At 35.0% G+C, this 22966-nt stretch overlaps 1 protein-coding gene and 1 long non-coding RNA gene across 10 annotated transcripts in view; both read right to left on the bottom strand.

Moving 5' to 3' along the window:
- The window catches only part of LOC149550523 (putative E3 ubiquitin-protein ligase RHG1A), a 74310-nt gene that overhangs the window by 5067 nt on the left and 46277 nt on the right, over positions 1-22966 (bottom strand). For 2 of the 9 annotated variants that reach the window (XM_089793529.1, XM_089793530.1), the window contains exon 4: positions 12851-13237. The exons of 4 other annotated variants lie outside the window; for them this stretch is intronic. In XM_089793529.1, coding sequence (XP_089649655.1) covers positions 13202-13237 — 36 coding nt within the window. In that variant the 3' untranslated portion in view covers positions 12851-13201. Of the gene's footprint in view, positions 1-12063; positions 12771-12844; positions 13238-22966 lie in introns of those variants that run through there. 3 more of the 9 variants (XM_089793528.1, XM_089793527.1, XR_016354215.1) reach the window with 3 other exon arrangements.
- On the bottom strand, positions 8087-8676 carry LOC149550524 (uncharacterized). Its single transcript, XR_016354216.1, has 2 exons — positions 8547-8676; positions 8087-8320 (listed from the first exon to the last, which is right to left on the bottom strand). It is a non-coding gene; the product is annotated as an uncharacterized LOC149550524 (long non-coding RNA).

A 22966-nucleotide genomic window follows, 5' to 3' on the forward strand; every position in this document is an offset into this window, starting at 1 on the left:
AACAAATATGTCAAGAATGTTACACTGACATTAGATGAGAAAAGAAAACACAATGTGAGACTTGTTAACCTAGTATTCAGCAACAATATCTACTTTACTCAGTAGCTCCAGCAGCTACTTAACCATGTACTTCAATGAGATGATTTGGTGGCTATAGGGACCTTGCCAATATTCATTACCTGAGCAGAAAAATTCACCATTGATTAAGTTTGTACAAGGTTCTCTTCACCCCACATTCTGTCTGGTTCTATACAAGTATTGGATAATTGACGTAATGCCTAAATAATCTGATTCGTTGGAATTGACTTAGTTATAAAATGGGTGTTAAGAGATATATTATAGTTAGCAATGTAGCACATTGTTAGGAATTCATTATTTTAAGATATTTTGCTTTCTCCATGGATAGTTTACTACTTGGTTAGAGATATTAATAAATTATTTTTATCTTATTTAAGATAAGCAGGGACAAGAACTTAAGAAATGGTCGATTTGTCTTATTAAAGGTAAGTTTTAGAGATGACATTCATCAACAAGCAAGATTGAAAAATGAAGATGAAAACGATTTGGCATTTATCATATTAGACAAGGACATCCACCTAATCACTTTTTTAGTAATTTCAGCTTAGAGACAGCATAGCAGTACTGAGACGAGCTCACTGGATTAGCCAAAGGTCTATCTTATTGCCTCCTTTTTGAGCCCTTATCCCCACTATTCTATTTATTTTTTCAATGTTCATTCAGCTCTGCCTTGATGTCAAGACATAGATATATATTCTTGTACTCCACATTACATTACATTTTTTGTTGTTTTTTGCAACAAATCTAAGTGGATTGTAATATAAAGAATGAAATGTATATGAACAGGATAACATGTCCAGGTGCATGAAGCTCAGTAACCAGTTCACCTTCCACATTATCTTCTTCTTATCTCTGAAAGAGACGAAAATGGAATAGATGATTGAAACTTGCAACACAGCATTGGACACATGCCAGCTGTCTACAAAATCAAGGATCATAAACTGACTGCCATCTCATTCAAAGGACTCAAGGATGATTAAATGTATCCTCAAAATATTAGTAGTCTGGTCAAAGTAAAGCCTGAATTGTTTTTCCCAAGACACTGAAAAAGCTGGAAGAAGATAAATCCCTATAGTTGCCTGAGTTATCTACAATCTTCCAAGAGATCAAGCAGCTTTAAGGGTTCTAGAAATAAAAGTACACAAAATAAACAACAGCAAATTAAATAACTTACAATTTGGTTGACATTATTACTTCCACTGTAACAAGTTATAAAGCTATTCTCAAAAAGTCACCTCCTTACTCCATATAAACAGGGTTGCAACATTTTAGACAAGATATGGCTTTCTTTATTCATGGAGGGGCTGGCCTCGGTAATTTCTTCCCTTTCTGAGGTTGATCCTTGTAATCATAATGCTCACCTCATTTACAAGATAAATCATTTATCTCTAGGGTAATTAATATAAGTTACATCCTTCCCCATCCCTCAAAAAATGAGCATACCAAAATCACCATGAAAAATTTACCAAACATATATCTTAACAATAGCTATTCTCAACCAAAAAACACTGCAGGGATTTACTGGAATCAAGCATCCATGCGGTGATCTTACATCTAAAGATCATTTGAAGTGAGCAAAGTTGGTTTTTCCACCGCAACCACCCCATGGTCTTTGGATAATTGTTAGAACTTGGAAACAAGACAGTATCTTTATGTCCATTACTCTGATCCTTCTCTTTTTGTCATTTTTTCCAGAAAATCATACTCCTACAGAGAATTTGACCTGTCTAATCCAGCAAAATAACTCTTGCTCCACAGCCTCCTAAAGTTGAGGCATTCAGCACACAAATGATAAAATGAATGAAAAATGTCATCTTGACAGTGTCTCAGAATTTCTGAATGAAAATTCTCCCACCTGCATCCAATTTTTCAATTATGATTTTAAGTTATTTAACTTTTAGGTCTCTTGGTTGCTCATTACCAAGGCAAATTTTGTCTGAAGAAAAAACATTAGAAATGATACATTTCTTTATGAAAAGGACGTCAACCAAAAAACTGGAATTAAATGGCTAAAAAATTTAAAATAGTTTTTTGGATTAAACTTTCTGTCTTGTATGCTTTGGTTCTTGGTGTCCCATTTACATCACATTTTTTTTAACCTAGAATCCTACCATTGAAAAATTTCTCCATCTGGGACAGATATAAATTTGTTCCCACATTTGAGCTTCGAATAAGTTCCTTAAATTTCCTTGTCACACTAATTATGCTTTAATTGATTCTAGATAGCTAGGATTACGTCTCTTATTGAAGATGAATACCCAGAAAAAACTTTCTGCAAGAAGCAAACTTCCAGATATCCACATGTGACACAAATCAAAATACCTTGTTTTGATAAACAATCGCCAGAGAAAGGAATTTAGAGTCCCAAATATCAGCCCAAGATACTGAATATTATTACCATCCAAACAAAATCCGCCCCTGTATTTTGAAGATCATTTCTGCTGCAACAATCAAAATCTAAAATATTACGTAATCACAGACTGCCTCTTGGATGATGGCTCGTACAAAAAGTGGAGTTAATAAAACCCGGGCCTATGCCTTCACGTCAGCCAGATATAGGTCCCATCTTTTTTTTCAAAATGCCTATTTCCAGCACACTGGAGTAATTCTCACATCTACACTCAACTTTACCCAAAAGTTCACAAAATTCTAGAAAGCCATTTTAACTGGGCAGAAGCGTAAGGATGGCACATTATCATTAGGGCCACTAGCTGCCATTAATTTTTTAAGACTGGTACATTTAGCTGCAAGTGAAATTAACTATGTTAAAATTTTATGGTTTTGTTTTCATCTTTAGTAATTGCTCTAGATCTTTGGTAAAGTGTAGGGATATAAATTCCAAAGAGATTCCTGAGATATGGGCATTACACTAGATTTGGAATCTATGTCGGTTTTAGATTTAATTAAGATGAAAATATTACTTTAATGACCTTGAATTCAGTGTCATGACCAATATGCATCTCCTAAAGCACAAAATATTGAAATTTATCATCAGATTCCTCATCCCTAAGCAAATTGTTTCAAGAAGTTAATTGAAATAATATATACTGAATGTAAGATTTAAAGAACTTGATATGAACTTTTAAGCCATCTTTTATAACAATTATTATATCTATAAAATAATCTGCTTTCCTATAATGAAGGACCCTTTCTATGCAAAAAATATATAAATAAAGTCAAATGTCCAAATCCCAAAATGTATAATGTCTGTATTAGTTTTGTTAAGTATCTCTCTCCTTGGAGTGTCCTCACATTCCTTCCAAACAAATAACTTCAATAACCTGTAAGCTGGATTAAAAGTTGTATCAATCACTTGAAAAGTTAAGAGTAATATGTATCATACAGCTTTGGCTTAGGTTGTGTTTGATATCAGACATGTTTCTTCGCCAACAACCGTGTTTCTTAAATCAATGCATGATAACAATGATAAAACCTGGTTATTTTGAGATACTATGTTCCTGTTGCTTACTTGCCCTCAAGTCACTAATGTCAAACCATGAGTGGCTATTCATTATTAGGATCAACGCATGACTTATTTTACAACTGGCTAACCATTTCAAACGCTCTCTCAATGTTAATTTGGAATAAACTCTATTGTGTAGTACATATGCTTCTTTTTTTCCATAGCAAAATATACACTCGCAGCACCTTCCATTTTCAGACAGCAGTAACAGGATCCAGATTACCTGTCAAATATTGCAGGTTAACTTACATTATGATATTCTATTACTTTTTTGAGAAAGATGCAATATTCAATTCCTTTGTTTCAAAATAATCTATCTCTTCCAACTAAAATAATCATTGCATTATTTGCACCACTGATCTTCGCACATTTTTTAACCTTTTACTTGTTCACTACTAAAGCTCTCTTCGATGTTGTCCCAGAATCATAATTAACAAATAAACCAACAATGATTCTTGCTGACAAATGATCACTATCTCCTACAGAGCAGAAAAGCCCATCTTTGAAGAACTTAAAAGTAAACAATGTTGAACGGGGAACTACAGAACACAGAACCCTCAACATACTCAGCTGCAAAAGAATAATGCCTGGGATGTAAGAAAAGCTCATTCTAGTTTCATTTTGACTATTTTCTTTTGCTCCTCCAGTGAAAAAAACCTTCCAACCTTCTACAAGGTCATTTGTAAAAATATTGCACCAAGGAGTGAAGAATTGTAGTTCATCCAATTGAAACTTCTTCAAGGCCATCCACTCAAAAAAAAAAGGAATAAGTTAGATCAAAAATGTCCTCATGACCTTAACTTTGTGCTATATAAAATTTGGTAGTGCAATAGGCAGGTAGGCGAAATATCAGACGGTCCAATTGATTTGGATGATATCGATCCCTATATCTACATCCAAGATGGAGGTCAAGCAACATGTCATGCTGAGTGAGGCAATGCAGCCACAACTAACTCCTAGGACTAGACCCTCTAGTTTTACCTCTCCCCTAGCTTTTACTAGAGCTAGGAAGAGCAAGATGCAAAATGTTTTGATGTACTATTTTGTAATGACCCCAAATTATCACTATCCAAATTTTCCCCAGGTTACAAACTCTTATCTAAAGCTGGTAGACTTTAGAGATACCTTTCAATCCAACTGAAGCCCTACAACACAATTAGGGTTTATTCATAATCATAATTCACAGTTAGATTCCTTCAAATGGAAATAACATATAAATCAAATCAATAGATAACAACAATTAATTTTTTTTGGTGACCAAATCATAAAAGTGATAAGGTAGGTGACTTGATGAGGTTCCCCAAGAAACCTCCTATCCTAAACCCAAGAGTGGATGTATCATTCCCTTTAACATGATAGGGATGTGAGGATCACTCACCATAGGGAGGCCCTAGAATATATCCCTCCTAAGCTCGAAGGAAGTCCATTTGTCCCCCTTTGACCCCATGGGAACTCCCCAATCACAACCATGAGGTGTTGCGCTTGGAAAGATGACTTCATCACTGTTATCTCAATGGTGATTACCTCACAATCCTTCATGGCTAGTTAGAAAACATACTAAACTTTTCACACATAGATTACATATTACAACATGGTTGCCATCTTTCATATGATTTGAGTCACCACTTCTCATTGTTGCCTTTGAAAATAATATATTGTTCTCCCAATTGATCTTCCCCTTTTTTATGCGCTTCTCAAATAAAGTTCTTCTCTTTTAAATCTCCTTTGATCGTAGGAATTCAGACCCTTTCATTTGTTAATGCCCTTATAAAAGGGTCACACCCTTTGGTTATGAAAAGATAAATATGTTTGACAAGAACTCCTGCCCTTTTTACTTCTTTAATTATAACCGTTCTCTCATTCCTCAAATCTGTCTTTACTGCTTTTCAAATTTGCACATTTCCCATTTAAGATCTGCATATCCTCTTCTTCTAGTTCTACATATCTTATTTTTTTCTTTCCTTCTCAATTCTTATCTCAGATCCCTCTTTATACTACAGTTGATAGCACAAATTGTAAGAGATTCTACATCAGAATATTTTTCAGCTTAACAATGACACTTAAACAACTTTGGATCCCTTTCATGTCATTTTCTATTATTTATATCAACCCTCTTAGGCATCAAATTCTCAATAAGCAGAACAACACACCAATAGAAAAATTCATATCAAATTATATTCTATAGAGATAGGGAAAATCTCCCTCAATCACAAACACTGCCACCTATAACAAATACTTCTATCAAACCCTGGATCCCTTTCATGTCATTTTCTATTATTTATATCAACCCTCTTAGGCATCAAATTCTCAATAAGCAGAACAACACGCCACTAGAAAAATCCATACCAAATTATAATCTATAGAGATAGGGGAAATCTCCCTCAATCACAAACACCACCACCTATAACAAATACTTCTATCAATCCATGGGGGTCTGAAATGAATGCAAGTGCAGCCACCTGCACTTTGAGAACTATATTTTGTGTTTTCTATATGTTGCACACACATATCCTCTTTGAGCATTCTCATCTTCTATCTAGTACACCAAGTTTCTAACAACCTAATCCATGAAACTTAATTCACTTCTAAATCTCTTCAAAAATATCGACACAAGCCACTAATGCATTATATCCTCTTATTGAGTTTTGAAACCACTATTAAATACCTATCTGCTTGGTCCATGCTTTTCATTACTTTCTTAGAACTTCAACATCCCCATACATGATGTATTTAAGTTTGAAAACCCAGAAGCAAAATTCTATCTTTTGTTGCTACAAAAGCTAGACTTGAATAATACCCAACCATTGATTGAGTTAAATCCGACAACATAGGATCTTTTCTTTTTATTACTCCCTCTAGCTCCCACAATCCATTATATCAAAGATTTAAAAATTCATGAAGCAAATAAAAAAATGCTTCTTCAGCCACTTATGCCTATTGAGAACCGATAAAATTGTTGTGATGTATATAAATTTATATACACAATGCCAGTTCAAATTCACTTGATACCATGTTGGCAAGACAGCCTTGGGATATTTTGAAAAATGGAGGAAACTGATGATTGACACTCATCTTTGACAATGATCCAACAGCTAGTGCCTAGGACCAACAGCACTCAAAGACACGGGAAGGAATCTTACAAGCTGCATGATAGTGCCATGTAATCCAAATTCAATGGTGCAAATCACACCCATTGATCTAATAAGAAGCTTGCTAGAAATCCCATCTCACAAAAAAGAGGCCCACAACCAAATAGAGCCGACCAATACTGTAGCCCATAGAAACGAGACTTGGATTCAATGCAGAATTGGTAAGGCTGACCCGACTCGGGAGACAAAAAATCAGGTGGACTCGGCAAAAAGATGTCTGACCTAGAGCAAGTTCCTAAGAGCCCCATGTCCGTAGGACTTGTCTCAGGACTTGCAAGGAATCAAAAGGGTTACGGAGACTCCTATAACTATGTCGTAGCCCAATGTCAATGAAGCTTTATTTACCCTATGGGCTTTTGTGAATCATGGATGAATGCAATGGACGATTGGTGAAAGCCAAAGGCACTAGGAGCACAAAACCAAGGATACCCACCATGAGCCATTAGATCGAGAAACATGACGACTTGCAAAAGCCATTGTTATTACAAACAACTCTACCCATGCTAGCTCTTGTCATTTAAAATATAGGATCTATGTGCATTTTAAACTTGCCCAAATTGTGGCATTAAGGCTGAAAATTTTACTCAATAGAGAGAAGGATCAAGGCAAAGGGGCACAAGACAATGGTCATATCAAAATATATTGGATTGGTTATTGGCGCAAAGAGTGATGAACCAAGCACAAGGGAGCAATGAGGTTAGGCATGGGCATTCAATAGGACCCACTGAATAGGATATTGGCTCAGCAGTCACCATCAAGCATACCATAATAATATGAAGACCCAGAAAAGAGGTAATGTGATGAGAAGTTACAAGAATAAAGAGTTATACAAATAGAGCACAGAAGCTGCACTCTACAAGGCATCTCTGAAATGACATTTGCAGCACTCTTTGAGCTTGACTTTGGGAAACGTATGAACTTTTTTTCCATTCCTTCGAGCATACTTTTCTTCTTGGCATGGTGGAAAATACTTCATCAGTCATGTTAGGTAGTGAGAGAGTTTTCAGGAATGATAGAATCAACAGAGCAAGGATAAGGATATAAGAAAAAACTAATATTAGAAGTAAGTTAAAAAGTATAGCTACATAAAATATAGCATCCTATACAGAAGAATGAGAATGTCTAAATGACTAAATCAAGCTATTGTTGGCAAGTGACTTTAAAGATTACAAAGTAAAACACAAAAGAATTTCAAATGTTTGAGTACTGTTTCAAATTTAGGAAAACCTGTCAAAAGAAATATGACACAAAATTTACAAAAATGAGACCTCAAGTTTTGCACTCATTGAATGCTACTGCCGTAACTGCAAAGACTAAAATTCAAGAAGCCAATGTAGACTAAAGAGAATACTCTTTAACTATAATTAATATAGCTTCATATTTTTTGCATCTCTAGTTTGTAAGAATAATAAGTGGTAGATTCAGAAATAAACAACGTTCAAAATGATTGCTTTGATGTTTTTTAGAAATATTCCTTGAAAAGGAAGAAGTCTAAATTCCATTGATTTGATGTTCCACGAAAGTTATTTTTTATGCCACCGTAGCTTTCCAATGTCAGCAATGGAAAAGAGAAGCTGTCAAGCTAAGCTAGCCTATCCCCTCCATGCAAGTCAATGAATGTGTGATAAACCTGGGCAAATGGTATAAAAGAGTAATCATAAACCTTTAAATAAAATGTAAATTATTCCCTGAATTAAGCAGCCATTAAAAATTAATTGTCAGGATTTTCAAATAAAGATTGGCAGAGCTCAACGGTTCTTACCAACTGTTGCCAAAGTAATGGTCAAACTTCTAAGAATGGACAGTCTAAATCTGGATATTGAAAAAAAATAGTATTTCATGACATATTTGCTCACCCTTTTTTGCAAGACATGTTACCAGAAGTTAACACCTGGGAGTAACTTTGCAAAAACATGCTCCAAGCATTATAGTTCTATTGAGCAAGCCGCTCAAGCAAAATGCTTCTGTAATTTGAGATGGCGACTGTTGCAATCAAGGCCAGAAGTAAAAGCATAATCACCATAATGTAGCTTACTTTAGCTTCTCTAATATGTTTTATGAGTAACTTGTAATTAATTCAAGAATCACGTGAGGCATTCTCATTGCGCAAAATCCACGATTGTACCAACTTTGTGTACTCAGGAGAAAGGTTAGAATTCAAGTTGTAGTATTAGGTGTCTGATATCAATCCAACCACTGCCAGCATGTCGCAAGCAACCTGTACATATAGGTGAACTGCTAATCATTCCAAAAACCTCATCTTGTATTCATATTGAAGCTATCTCACAAAAAAGAGGTTAAAAAGCATCAGTCCCTAAATTCACAAAGCATAGAAGCAAACTGATATTACTGGAAGCAGTTTAGGACATGGAAAAGTCTCTTGGGCAGAGTAAAAGTTCCAACTCATGCCAAATTCAGAAGCTGTATGTGCTATTCTAAGATCAAAAATGGAATTTTATATTGGAAACTAAACTGGAACAAAGTTAAGAATAGGACGCGCTAAAGCCAGTAAAGATCCTTATCAAAAGAGCAATCTATCTCAATGGAATTCACTGCACTGTTAAATAAAGGATATAAGTGCACATGTGAATGGACTTACCAGATATGTGCATCATTTCACCACCAGTTCACTAGCTAGGGATCCCAAATCTGAATGTTTCATGGGAAATAATATCAAGTTATGTATGTAATGCCAGCCGAAATAGTAAATGATGAATCTCACATTTTCTCGAGTAATTTTTGGCGGGGATCACTGAAAATAGTGGAAACAAGAATTAGAAAAAGCTTGGCATCCACAAAATCAGAAATTTCGGAAAAGAATTTATCTTCTGCATTCTTTATCTTAGATGGTGAACCATAAACCCAGGATTCCTAGCAGTGTTACAATTACAACTAACCATCGTTTGAATATTAAAGTCGACTTGAGCCTTCAAGCACCATTTCATTGACTACTTGATCAAAATTAGTGTAATTCAAGACTTAGTGGAGAAAATTATGGATATAGTGAAACTAGTTGAAGACTGCATGTCTAGTGTATATGGAACAAAGTTGTCAGTAAGAATAAAAGGCAATTGAGAAATTGTGATCTGTTCTACTTATACCTTACGCCATATAGACATGTCTTCACTGTCATGGTGAAGGAAAAAAATTCCTACTGAGATTAGGATTCCAGTTAAGATTGTTGAAATTATTGCAGCTGCAGACCAGAACAACACGGTTTCATGTTTCAATGGTTAAAATGCAACAAAGAGAGAAAGCAATAGAAACTGAAACAACTCCAGCCAATGTATCTTTGAACTCACCTCTTATTAGAGAGGAAAAGACATGTGCTTGGTGAACTTAGCATATCTCTAAGCACAAATAACCACAGGGAAGTAGCTTAATGTTTTATCTGATTTCAAAGGCATCACAAGCATACATAGCAATCTGTAATTTAACGAAATTCCAGTCATTTTATTAGGCGTCTTTATGAGCGACTAGTATGGATGTTATGTTCAGGATTGGATCGCATAAAAGAACATTTGCAGCTTGTCTAGAAAACTCACTTATGCAGATTTGATCCTCACCAATTTTCCATTAAAATTTCATAATTTAGTAAGTGAAACTCCATTCATCATCACTCATGCATCCCAAGTTTTACTTGGTGGAGGGTAATAAAATTCATCTGTTGCAATGTTTGATTGGAACAGAACTCATGCTTACATAAAGGTCAAGCAATCATAGAACAACATCATTGTAAACCTTAGGGAAAATGTGGTGAAAATGACCGGGGGGTTCATAAAAAATATTTCATAAATTGTTGTCGTCCTTCCAATCAATATGGCTTCGGTCTATGAGGAAATTCCAATATTAGTTGAGTTGACCAAAGATGACCTCCAACTAATCATCAATAGGGCACCTTAGATATTTAAAAGTCATTTTGTTTAGGGTACCTTCTTTCAACTGTTGGAATCATTGCTTGAAATAGAATTCATGCATCTTCAAAGGTAATGTGCATTTAGCAAACTATGATATTCAAATGCTGCATACAAACACACTGCGAAGATGTCACAACCTTGTTACTTGTGTAACTTTAATTTTATTTGGTGAACGAAAGCTCATTTTTCATTAGTTTAACATTAGATTGGAAAACTGGAACAGAACTCTACCTTCAATATTGTTAAGTATTCATTGAACTATTTTATTCAAAGTTTTTGGGATATTAAGTGGAGATGGCCACATTGCTATTGGCAAATATTCCATGTGATTTTCTCTCAAAATGGGCACATGTTGTTCCAAGACTGTTGACATGTTAAGCTTTCTTTTTCAGTCTTGGATTTCCTGGGACCTCACCTAAAAATCTGGGGTGTACTATTGAGGGCAGACATGTTTTTCAAAATAGGCAGTGTATTGTACTGTACTTTGCTCCAAATTGTAATTGATTCAGGAAGCCAACCAGTAATGCAAGAAAGCTTGAAACAGATTTCTTTAGGTAAGAATATGATTCTAAGAGTGAATTGGTCTATTCTGTGTTCAAGGCAGATGTGTAAGATTAACTCAGTAGAGTGATTCAGTCTCTTGCAGATTAAAGGAAGATCTGTTTGGGGAAAACATCCATTACCACATAAGTGTTTACTTAAATGTTATTATAAACTGTTGAAGGCATTTTGCTATTAACATTGAATCAAGAAGCAAATTGGTTCCTTCAGCCATTCTTACTCAAATTAAGACTACTTATTTGAGATTCTCTTTTGCTGACTTGATGCAGGTTTTGAGGTATACTTCTGTTATGAATTTGTTCACTACAGCTAGAATCAAATCTTTGACCTGAGAAAGCAGATGGTGATTATGTTACAAGTCATTAGTCACATGACACCTTGTGCAATTTAGTCTAAAGTGTTTGAATTTGAGTCCCTGATTCACACGTCTTATGATTAAAATTTAATGTATACTGTTGACAATATAGTTTATGTTCAATATCTATGTTGGAAACGTAGTGATATATAATATGGTTTATTTCACTCCCAGTTGATATAATGTATCTGAGGAAGCAACTCCAGGAAGGGATCGTTTCTTCAAATTATATTTTTCCTATTCTGATAGAGAATGACCAATGAGATAACGGAAATTATAACACTATTTTATCAAACATGTGCATTATTTATGGATTAACCATGTATTAGTATATTTTTGTCTACCCACAAAAATCGAGAATCATATCACCTTTCCCATATATATATACACAAGAAAAAACCTATACAACTCTTAGCTGGTCTAGAAATAAGATGATGCTTCTATCAAACATATAACAAACTGTCACACCATTACATACTGCTTAATTTGTATAGCAGTATGTTCTCAGATTTTCAAGCACAATAGCCACTTTGCAAGAACTTTTGAAATGGAAAATAGAACTTTGTTCCCTGGAAAAAAATTCCAGCATAAGAAAAATTCTTTAGCATATCCCAGAAATCACTCTTCTATGGTCCCTTCTATGGCACAATGCTTGTACCTTACAGTCACAGGGCCTTCCTTGGATTATACAATACTCAAACCAGGAGAGGTGTAATGCACCATATAAAATGCACACAGGGCCTTCCTTGGATTATACAATACTCAAACCAAGAGGTGTAATGCACCATATAAAGTGCACATTTCCCACTCAAGAGTATCAACTGAAATCTCTGCATCTGGAGGATAACCTCTCATCAATAGGATAAGTCACCTGTCATAAACCTTTCCAAAAGGATCCTATGAATTGAGCTATTTACAAATAAAACTTCTTGTTGTTAATGCAGGTACAACATGCACATGCATGGACCCAAATATATGTATGTAGGTGGATAATAAATTTGTTTCAAGATATACATTCAACACTGTATATCACTAGCCTCAATCATCCAGAGTGTGAGAGAAATCAGAGACTTCCATATGGCATTCATGTATCTGCCAAGGAATTCCATTCAGATTTTCACGGATGTTAGGCCCTGAGAAGTCTAAGTAACATTCATCTCAGGAAATTCAAATAGCCATTATACGCTAATGAACTTTGAGGGTGAAACTCACTTTCTGGACCAGGACACTTTTTTCCCTGCATTTGACTGTCAAGTACATGAACACAAGAACATTGTCAGGCAACAGTACTGCTCTAGACACCAACTTAAGGAAAGCTCATCCTTACCAGTTTGAATTCAACATTTGAAGCATCTTCCTGAATTTCATAGTCCTAAGCCGGCAACAATAAGCAAGCACAACAATGGTGCTTTCATCCTGAGAAATAAATTGTTCTTTTGCTTTAGATCTGATTAGCTGAGAAAGAAATGCACGGATTCTGTTTACAAAGAAATACAAATTTAAACATACAATGTGTTAAAGAATGGATGTCAAAAGATATTACACTTCGTAAAGATAACATACCTCAGACTGCTAGCTTACCAATATTAAACACTAGCTGTTCCCGATAATTGCGACACAATAATTTACCTGCACCAAAGATCTTTCTTGACAATGTCTATCATCAATAGCCTTTCTATCAACAGCGAGTCTCGGAGAATTTTTTTCTGGAGTCCTAGAACAATAAATTTTCTACTTAATTATATATGTTTTTATGTATACAATTCAGCTCTCTATTAAAGTCACCACCTGATGTGTCCAGACAAACTGGTGGAATTCTCATAGTCTTACAACGAGTTCACACTATATCAACAGAAAAAAATTGAAAGCCATGATGACACTTTAGATATGTCTATCAGTTTTATGCACAACGAGATATTCAATTGTTACTTATTGCAGTTTTAGTAATTTACTCCCCCAAATGACGACCAGGCCTCTCGTATTAAACATGGTGTTTCTATAAAATATGTAAGCTAAAACGTGATTTATTAATATTATAACAAAAGTTAAAGCCAGGCCTCTCGTATTAAACATGGTGTTTCTATAAAATATGTAAGCTAAAACTTGATTTATTAATATTATAACAAAAGTTAAAGCCAGATATAACATTGTTGGAAGATTAAGTATCCCTATTCAGACCAAAAAAAATTACTCTTGATCCATATTTTGAAGTATTTTGCTCCTCTGCTGTTGCAACCTAAATGCCTTCATTAACCAAAAAATGTCCTCGCATCGCCTTAATATCAGTGTTCCAGAGGACCAATAACCCCTTAAAAAAAAGGTGCCATTTCACTGATGAACTGAAACATACTCCACCTCTACTGTCACCTGCAGAAGGCTACATCCTCAAAATGTCCCTGCCGAAGAAGAGTGCATCCTCGGAGTGTTCCCTTGCAAGGGGCATTACGAGGACTCTCTGAAATCCCTGAGATGGCCATAGGAGGCCTAGGATTCCATGTCCATCTCAGGGCTTCAGAGACCCCGAGACAAACAATGTTTCTCAATGTTACAAGAACAATTTTGATTTCTGTCAAAGCCTTAAACAGAAGACAGACAGCACGATGGCATGTATAAGGGTTGATCTTGGAAAAAACATGGAATACTTACAAGGTATTGGGCTCACAATAGTCTATTAAAATAGGTTATAAATTATTGTTATCGATTGCTTAGTGAACACTCCCATATCTTAACATTAGAAAGGTTCTCCTCAGATATTTCTTAATTCAAACATTACAAACATCTCAGGCTTAGTACAAAGCAAAGGAAGTGATAAGGATGGGATGGTGGTGGATGTCATAAATGCCTAAGTTTTTGCTGAATGCTGTAAAGAAATTTTTAAATACAAAAACAAAATAAAATTAAAATGATTCTCGAACCAGAAATAATGAGGATTTAGAGTTAAAGAGAACATAAGAATTGCAGGGAAGACATATGTATAATAATATAGCACATACATTATTAAGTAGTTTAATAGTTATAAATATGAATTGTTTCATAATTATTTGATAGTTTGAACTTAGAAACTTAAAATACATTATAGATATTAAATAAATCATAGATGATAGAATGATAAATTTTGGTTTTTGTTAGTGCAATCAACGTTTCTGTTCTATACCAAGGAAGCCAAAAACATATGATCAGTGGAGATGCACATATTGAGCCAACCATGAAATATGTTCAAGGATTTAAGCACATACATTCCAAGAAAGGTAATCCTTTGACTCAAAAGTAGATGACTGATTTATTAGTTGATGTTCACCACTGTGTATCTTTAGGACAAGACAATTTGAGATCATAATTACTTTTGATTATTTTCTGATTATTATATTTCTCACAACTTGCAATTTTCAAATAATATTGAATTTGCTGCATAATATGCTTACTCATTCCATATATGTCATGAACTTAAGCATTCAATTAAAATTCTATCAATGGGCATCAAATAAAGTCAATCAATTGCCCTTGACAATATTGATTCAGAATCAAAACAGATCGTAATTGAGATCAAACAAGCCTGGACCTTAGAGCTTCAACATCATGATCTGCGGGCCCTTAGTGGATTGTAGAGGCAAGTTCTATAGGTTCTCTCTGTATTTTGTTACTTTGAAAGTTGAATTTGTATTTGTAATTTGTAATTGATTTCTAGGTTCAAATTATGAACTTACAAACAAAAAGGACTGTATAGAAATGTACCACATATTATAATCAGCAAGCTCAAGATTAATGAACAAAATCCATATTTCACGACTTACACACTTTTGTTGCTCCAAACAAATTATTTTGCATAAACTTTATTTAGAATACGACATTTAATTTTCCTTATTTATGTTTTATAAATCCTCAAGGTTTCACTGGCTGATTGAAGACTTTTGGTTTGCCAAGTCAATCGATTCTAAGAAAGAATTTTTTTCTACTCCTTGAGTTTCTTCAAGGTGAGCTCTCATCAGCTCTGTATTCAAACAAATCACTAGGTTGATAGGGAGGACCAAATCTGCCAGCTTTGCAACGTGGGGGACACTGAGATGGAGACTCGCTTTATTTTCCCTTGCCCCATTTACTATGAGGTCTGTGGGAGGTCTCTTCAAAGGGTGCCAGTCTCTCTCATCCTTCTTCAGGTACAGGGACCAGCACCACCTTGTCCTTTAACTCCAGGAGACCACGAGGCTTCAAGACCATAAATTACAGCTTCAGTCCCCCTCGAGACAGACCACATATCAGCTTATCACCTCCTCCTCCTCATTGCTCTCTCCGGCTTGGGGTACCAAGCGACCGCTTGGTCCTCCTTCTCGGCACACTAGATCCATGAGACCTTGCAGGAACTACACATGACAACAACTCTCCATTTCCAAAGGATCTAAGAGACAACACAGGACCTCAGCCCGCTCTCGACACTACCCCTCTGTTCTTGATTTCTTCTCCACAGTGGGTGCCAACTAGCTTGTTTGCGGTTGTTTTCATCCTTTGTCTGGATTTTGTTTTTCTTTTCCCCAGGCACCGTTTGGTGTTCCCATTGTTGGTTGGCTCCTCTTGCTCTGCACTAGCAGTCCCTTAGACCCTCTTTGTCGTCACTTGCTGGACATTCATACATTTATCTTATCTTTATCTTCCACAGTTACTTGGGAGAATGATTCGTTGGACTATAATCAGAATAAACTTTATTTAGAAAACAACACTTTATTCTCCTTGTGTTTTATAAATTCTCAAGGTTTCACTGACTGGTTGAATACTTTTGGTTTGCCAACATTTTTTTGACCCCAATTAGTGGGGAGAATGACTCACTAACCTACCAAATTCACAGATTTCATGTCTTTCCCATTAATCTACTTAGCAGTGTGTGTCTGGTTGTGGATGTGGTGTGTTTGCATGATGAAAAAATAGCCACATCTGTAGTGACCACTTTATTTTACCATCTTTTCACCTTGAAGGTAAAAAATTCGTTGAAGGTTTGTCTTGAGCTATAAGAGAAAGAGGCGTATAAGATTTGTTGTTGAGGGTTTATTCTTAGTATTTTACCATTGTCAGGGATAGTTGAGTGCTACATCCCACCAATATGATAAATCTGACAAACCCCTTTGTTTAAGCCTATTGTGGCCATCCAAAAGTCAAGCCAGTTACTAAGTTTAACTTGAAGGTCTTTCAAGTTGTTGCTTTGTGGCACTATTTTGAAAGGACGGTTCAATTAAGCAACAAAGGTTGTTTCAAACTGCTTCCTTTGTTTAGTTTTGATGTTGAACCTTTGCCCTGATTAGCCAGTTTCTTCTTAACTGTTCAAATGATACATATACATATATATAAAACACCAATTACAAAGTTTAACTTGAGACAGATCTCCAAGTTGCTACTTTTTGGCACCATTTTGCAAGGACGATCCTATTGGGCAAGAAAAGTGGAAGCTACTTCCTCTGATTAGTTTTGGTGTTGAAGCTTTGCCCTAATATATGTATAGGTGCGTATATAGAAGTATATATGTTTCTCTGTTTGTCTCTGTGCGTGTGGGCGTAACGAAATTAAAATTATCCTGAGGTATTTCCTTGTAATTTAAGTCATAAACAGTTCTTAAAAATCTTCAAACATCTGGTGATGCCTCCTATCAATTCATGCTTAACTTTCTACCATATTAGCAGTCTCCAAATGTTGGCGAGTCTCGAGTAGAGTGACCCTAGTCGAGTCCCAAGGACCCGGGACTACACAAAAATACAGCCTAGGAAAGACTCCCCAAAAACCTAGATTTGCCAAGTCTTGCCGAGTTTTTGCCAAGTCCTGTTGAGTCAACTCAATCTTGTCGAGTCCGTGTCCGAGAACTATGCTTTCTACCAATAGTAAATGGTTGAAAGAGAAGCATGTTCAAATAATTCAAATTCTTGATATCAAATCAATCTTTTCTTCAAACCAAAGAGCCTCAATGTTAAGACTGTTATCAAGTAATAAATATATAATCCCCTTGAAGCTACGATGGCTCAACAACACAATCACTTGAACTTATGCAAACATTCAAAAGCTCACATTTCCATTTTTGAAGTACACCTACAAAGTTTAACTGCACTGGTCAAGAGAATTGGACTCTACTGCTATCCAAGACCATGAACAGGATACACCAAGGTAAATAGATGTATTACAGAATCTGACACTTCTCATAAAATCAAGACCATGAACAGCATGCACAAACATAGATAGAGATATTTAGTTTGAGCTCCCATACTTGTCCAGACAAGAAGAGTCTTGGTCCAAGCAAAAGTTCCACCAAGGTTCACATAGGGCGTGACCCTACCATCACAAGTATGGGACAAATGGGATTTAAGTAATCCGATGTGGGCACTTGCTGATCTCATACCACTAATTGTGCTTCAAGCAGATTCTTAGGGTACAACTTAGCAATAAAAACAATGGAAGCACTAAAAAATAATATGCCACTTTGGTTAAGCAACCTCCTAACCTTCTTCAAGAGTGATACCTCCAATAGTCTTCAATAAGAACACAACACTTATATGATGATATTAAACTACCACTAGATCCTACATATACACCAGATATGGCTTGGATGTCACCCATAACTTACAAACCAAACTATAACACCTAGGAGAACCTAATTATCTAAATAAGAACATAATGATGATTATATATCTTAGTAGTCACAAGACAACTACTCATATGCTCACTATAGGATTAAACGTTGTCACATTCTCAGCTCCTTAGGAAAGCACAATGATGCTTTTGCGTAGAATCCTCATCTTCTCATGTGCCAAATCTTATAAGAAAATACTTCATATGAAGGAAGGAAGCACTCTATGATTTTCCCAAACCTAAGTACCTTTATGTTTTCCTAGAAAATCAACTCAACCTACAAGGTGGTCAAAGATTATGTCAAAATTTTGTGATGATCTACTTGTCTCTTCAATTTATGTCTTTGCTTGCGTGTCATTGAGACTAAAGGGCAACTCTTGCTAATGTTGAATGTGTTCTTATATTGCTCAAACATTTGAGTGCTTCATCGATGAAGACATGATGGATGGTAGGTAGTGCCCAATTACTATTTGAATGGGATGAACATGATCTACTTTGGAAGGCACATTCCCCTTAGCTACTGAATACAACTCTATAACGACTTGTAGATTTGTTGATGTACTAACCTTTAACCTTTTTTCATTTGTTTCTACTTCCTCCCAAGCCTTAATGTGGAGATCAATGTGGTGGGAATCTCTAGAAACTTGTCCAAGACTCCAACCATTGCCCAGTGATCTTCACATCCATCCTTGTCTAGATTGTGTCCTTCACCTTGATCTCCACCCTTTACAATCATCCAAGGTTACAATATCCCTCTCCTCTACCAATGGACCCTTTTTGTAACATAATCCTTCCAAGATTAGCAAGATTCCTTAGCTTGCCTCTTGTTGAAGTCACCATGGTGGCGCAAAAGAATAAATTTGCAATACATTATATAAAATGAATCCAATCAATATGAAAATTACAAAGTAACATGGCAAGGCCTAGATCTTGGTCCACATAAAACGTCTCCATGAATGTTATTGATTTGTAGACCTAAGGGTAAGTTTGACAAGACCCCAATTTGCAATAACATTTTAGAAAACAACTACATATGCCTAACAATTAGGACCATATGTCAATGCGCCCTTTTTCAACCATTTAGAATAGAGGGTAAAACTTACTAAATTTATGCCTAATGAGATTTTTTTATGGAAAGCCTAATTTTGCAATGACTCATAACTTTAATTAAGGGTTAAGGTAGCCACAAGCCAACTCATATCTTTACGCATATCATATGATTTAGGGTGTAGTAGTTATTGTGTTCTTCAATTTAGACCAACATCACCATATTGGACAGTCCTAGTCCATGAATGGAACTATCTTGGGCTTCCCTAGGTCATAACCCTACTCTCTTGAATACCTAATGAGTACCTCACATGACTTGGCCAACCAAGTGCAAGGAGCATCAAAAAAATGTAAAACAAAGAAACCTACAAACTCTATAAATTTCATCTCATAAGCTCTCTATAAATTTCGTGAGTTTTTCCTCAACTACTACCAATAAAGTTGCATTTTTAAGAAAACATGGATGCATTTATCAAAGAAAACTTAGGCCTTCATTTTTATGAAAAAAAACTTGAATTCTTTTGCAATGATTTAAATGGTTATAATATTGTTTGAAACTTAAAGTTTGACTTTTCATTTTGTTTTAAAGTAACTTGCTTTTGACCTAGTTGTGGGTTATCAAGGGTATATGGAGATACAAAAAATGAGGCAAGTTAACATACACCAAGTTTGATAATAGATTACATTAAGAGTACAAAATGGGCTGGAACAATTATGTTGAGATGACGGTGAGTCTATGTTAGTCATAGAATTATTGGTTGCATAGCTTCTTCCATAATTTCTCTCTACTAAATGATCATAGTGTTGAAGTTGATGGAACAAAGTATAGAGGGGCAAGAGGTGACCTATGGAGTCTAAGATAGGGAGTTGTGAAAAAAGTTGATGGTGAAAGGGAAGGAAAAGGTGCGACAGACGAGGATAATTCCCTTTCTCCAGTAAGAGGTTAAAAAACTGAAATTATAGATTTGGGAGTTGACCAAGGAAATTGATGGTGAAACTTGCATAGTTATGAGAGCCAACCATGACTTACCTCTTGTTGGATCCAAAATGTATGCATGGGCAAAGAAATGTTTTGAAATGACCTAGTCCCTGAGCTATGTTACAATGCTTTCAAATGTGATGTGCATGACAAAGGACGTTGTGCACCACAGCAAAGCATATTTCAATTATTCATTGCATCATCTCCATGCAATCAAGCATGACCAACAACATATGTAGCGATCCATCAATGAATTGCCAAGTGGAAGTGGCAGAATAGAACAATGTATCCTTAAGTGCTCAACAAATCTCAACAAATGTGAATACACCAAGTATACCTATAGAAAATCTTGCCCCCCTTTGCTCCTTAAAGGACCAACATGATGCCAAGAGAACACTTTTCTTCGAGGACACAAATAGTGTGTCTCTCATGCAATAAATCATCTCAGAGAGAGAAGATGGCTCGGGATGATAGATATCCTCCTACCTCTGTTGCCTCCAACCTTCTATATATATGCAATTAGTTAGTGTTCACACTTCAAACAATAAACTCAAATCACCAAACTATACATCATGTGAGAGGCAATAATCAAAAAGTGTGTGCCTTTACTCAGTACAACGATGCATGAAAAAAACTATTTAAACCTTTAAATACTCTTCAACAATAGGAATGTGGGATGTTTATTCCACCAAATCCATAATTTGTGCATCACCCAGACTAAGTATGTTGCTACACCACTAATAGTCTAATATATTAAGTCACCATTTCCACTTCCACACATTTCTCATATAAACTTCAACCAAATACTAATGTTAGTAGCCTCCTTTGAAATCTTATAGCAAGCATCTGCTTGTAGTTTGAAAACTAAAAACTTAACATAATCCACTTCTTGTTTTCTCCCTAGACCAGTGGAAGTGGCAAAATAGAACTAAAACAAAATTACAAAGACCTAAATGCTTTTAGACTTAACACTATTAGAAACACTTTGGTTTTATCACACTTAGGAAATGGAGCACAAAAATAATAGAAAGTAGATATTAAACGCCAATTTTCTACTTCGGGCTAGTGGTTGGACTATCATAAAAGATAAATCATACTTATAGCATCTTGTACAATGCAATTTCCTCAATGAGAGTGTGAAGACAATGCTCCACATTAATTCAAGTATTTCTACAAGAATTCCAATGCCACAATTCTGATAAATAAACCTACAACTCCTCTAACAATGCACCATGCTTACCGTACCGGTGATTGATTTCACAAAGGAAGAACACCAATATATGCCCATGGAGGAATGGTTGTTTAGAATTTAATTCAAATTTGCCATTACTTGTGCCGGTTATCCCAAGATAGAAGAAGACCCACCATACAACTTTATCATGTGAGCGAGATATAAAAAACCTCTTGTACTAGTGGCTAAGATTAATTCTTATCTTAATCATTTGCTTGCAGAAAGACTATATAAAAAATGTATTAATTTCTTATTTCTGAAAATATTAAATATATTAAATTCATTAAAAAATAAAATAAGACATCATGTTTCAATTATTAAATTTAAGTGATTTTTAAAAAATAAATAAAAAGAATAACTTTAAACAAAATTAAATTCTTTACATCATCTAATTTTCTATATTGATATTATTATTATTTTCCTTCACAATGATAATATAATAAAAATAATTAAATACAAATATCAGCTACAATTTATGATTGATTTGTTTGACTGTTTATATTTTAAAAGGCATTTTTATAGATATATCTTACTATCAGTGTAACGATTGCACTTCTTTTAGGTGCAAAAGCTAGTTATATTAATCTATAATAATATATTGTTGGTATAACATATGTTCTTATCTAATATATCATGTATATATGTTGATTAATTATATCAAATATTTATAAATAACATATTATTTTTATAATTACTCGTTTATATTATTTTTATAATATTTATAATTAAATCTAATGTTTATATTGATGTAAATCATTAAGGGGTCTGTTTGGTTGTCTGCTGGTTTCTGCTGGTAGTTTTGCCACTGTTGTAAAGGGCCAGCCCCCTTGCTTTGGCTGCTTTTATATCAAAAACATATTATTTTTATATAAGGCAAGAGCCTAAAACACAATGGTAACTTGTGAGCCTCTCATTTGGGAGGTCTTGTGCTCGAGTCTACTCGAGCTTAACACATAATGATAATAATAATTAATCTCAAAAATAAATATAAAATCTAGCCTTCGGCCCATTACCTGTCAAAAACAACATATTATTTTTATATGTGCTTATTATAATATATATGGTACAGTCCTGCCACACATACTGAACTCAAAAAATTGTTGTACTAGCAAACCTGGACTTGATATCATACCCAAACCGGCAACTAACATGAATACACCTGCACTTAAAAAAACATTTTGCAGAAATGTCAAATATGAATGTAGCTCTGTGGAAGAGTGGTAGAAGAAGCATGTTGAGAATGAGATTAGGGACTCAATAAAACAAATCAAGAAATAGTGGCAGATAGCTAATAGAAGCAATTCAACTTCCACTTGTTCTTGACAATGCTTAATGTTAGACTAGTCAACACACCCCAACAGATAACTAGATACAGAAAAGACCACATGGAAAAAAATATGTACAGAAATTCCATACGAAGTAACATATTAATAACATTACAGAACTTAATAGGAACAGATCAAGAAACAGTGATGGATGGATAGTTGAAGCAATTCAAATTCCATTTGGTACAAGAAAAATATTTGTTACTAACGGTGCAATCAAACGGATCCTAAAGTCTAGGCAAAAAGTTGAGGCAACATTGC

The sequence above is a fragment of the Cupressus sempervirens genome, chromosome 7, assembly GCF_028749045.1.
Source record: "Cupressus sempervirens isolate cs-2001-9-10 chromosome 7, ASM2874904v1, whole genome shotgun sequence".
NCBI classification, from domain to species: Eukaryota; Viridiplantae; Streptophyta; class Pinopsida; order Cupressales; family Cupressaceae; genus Cupressus; species Cupressus sempervirens.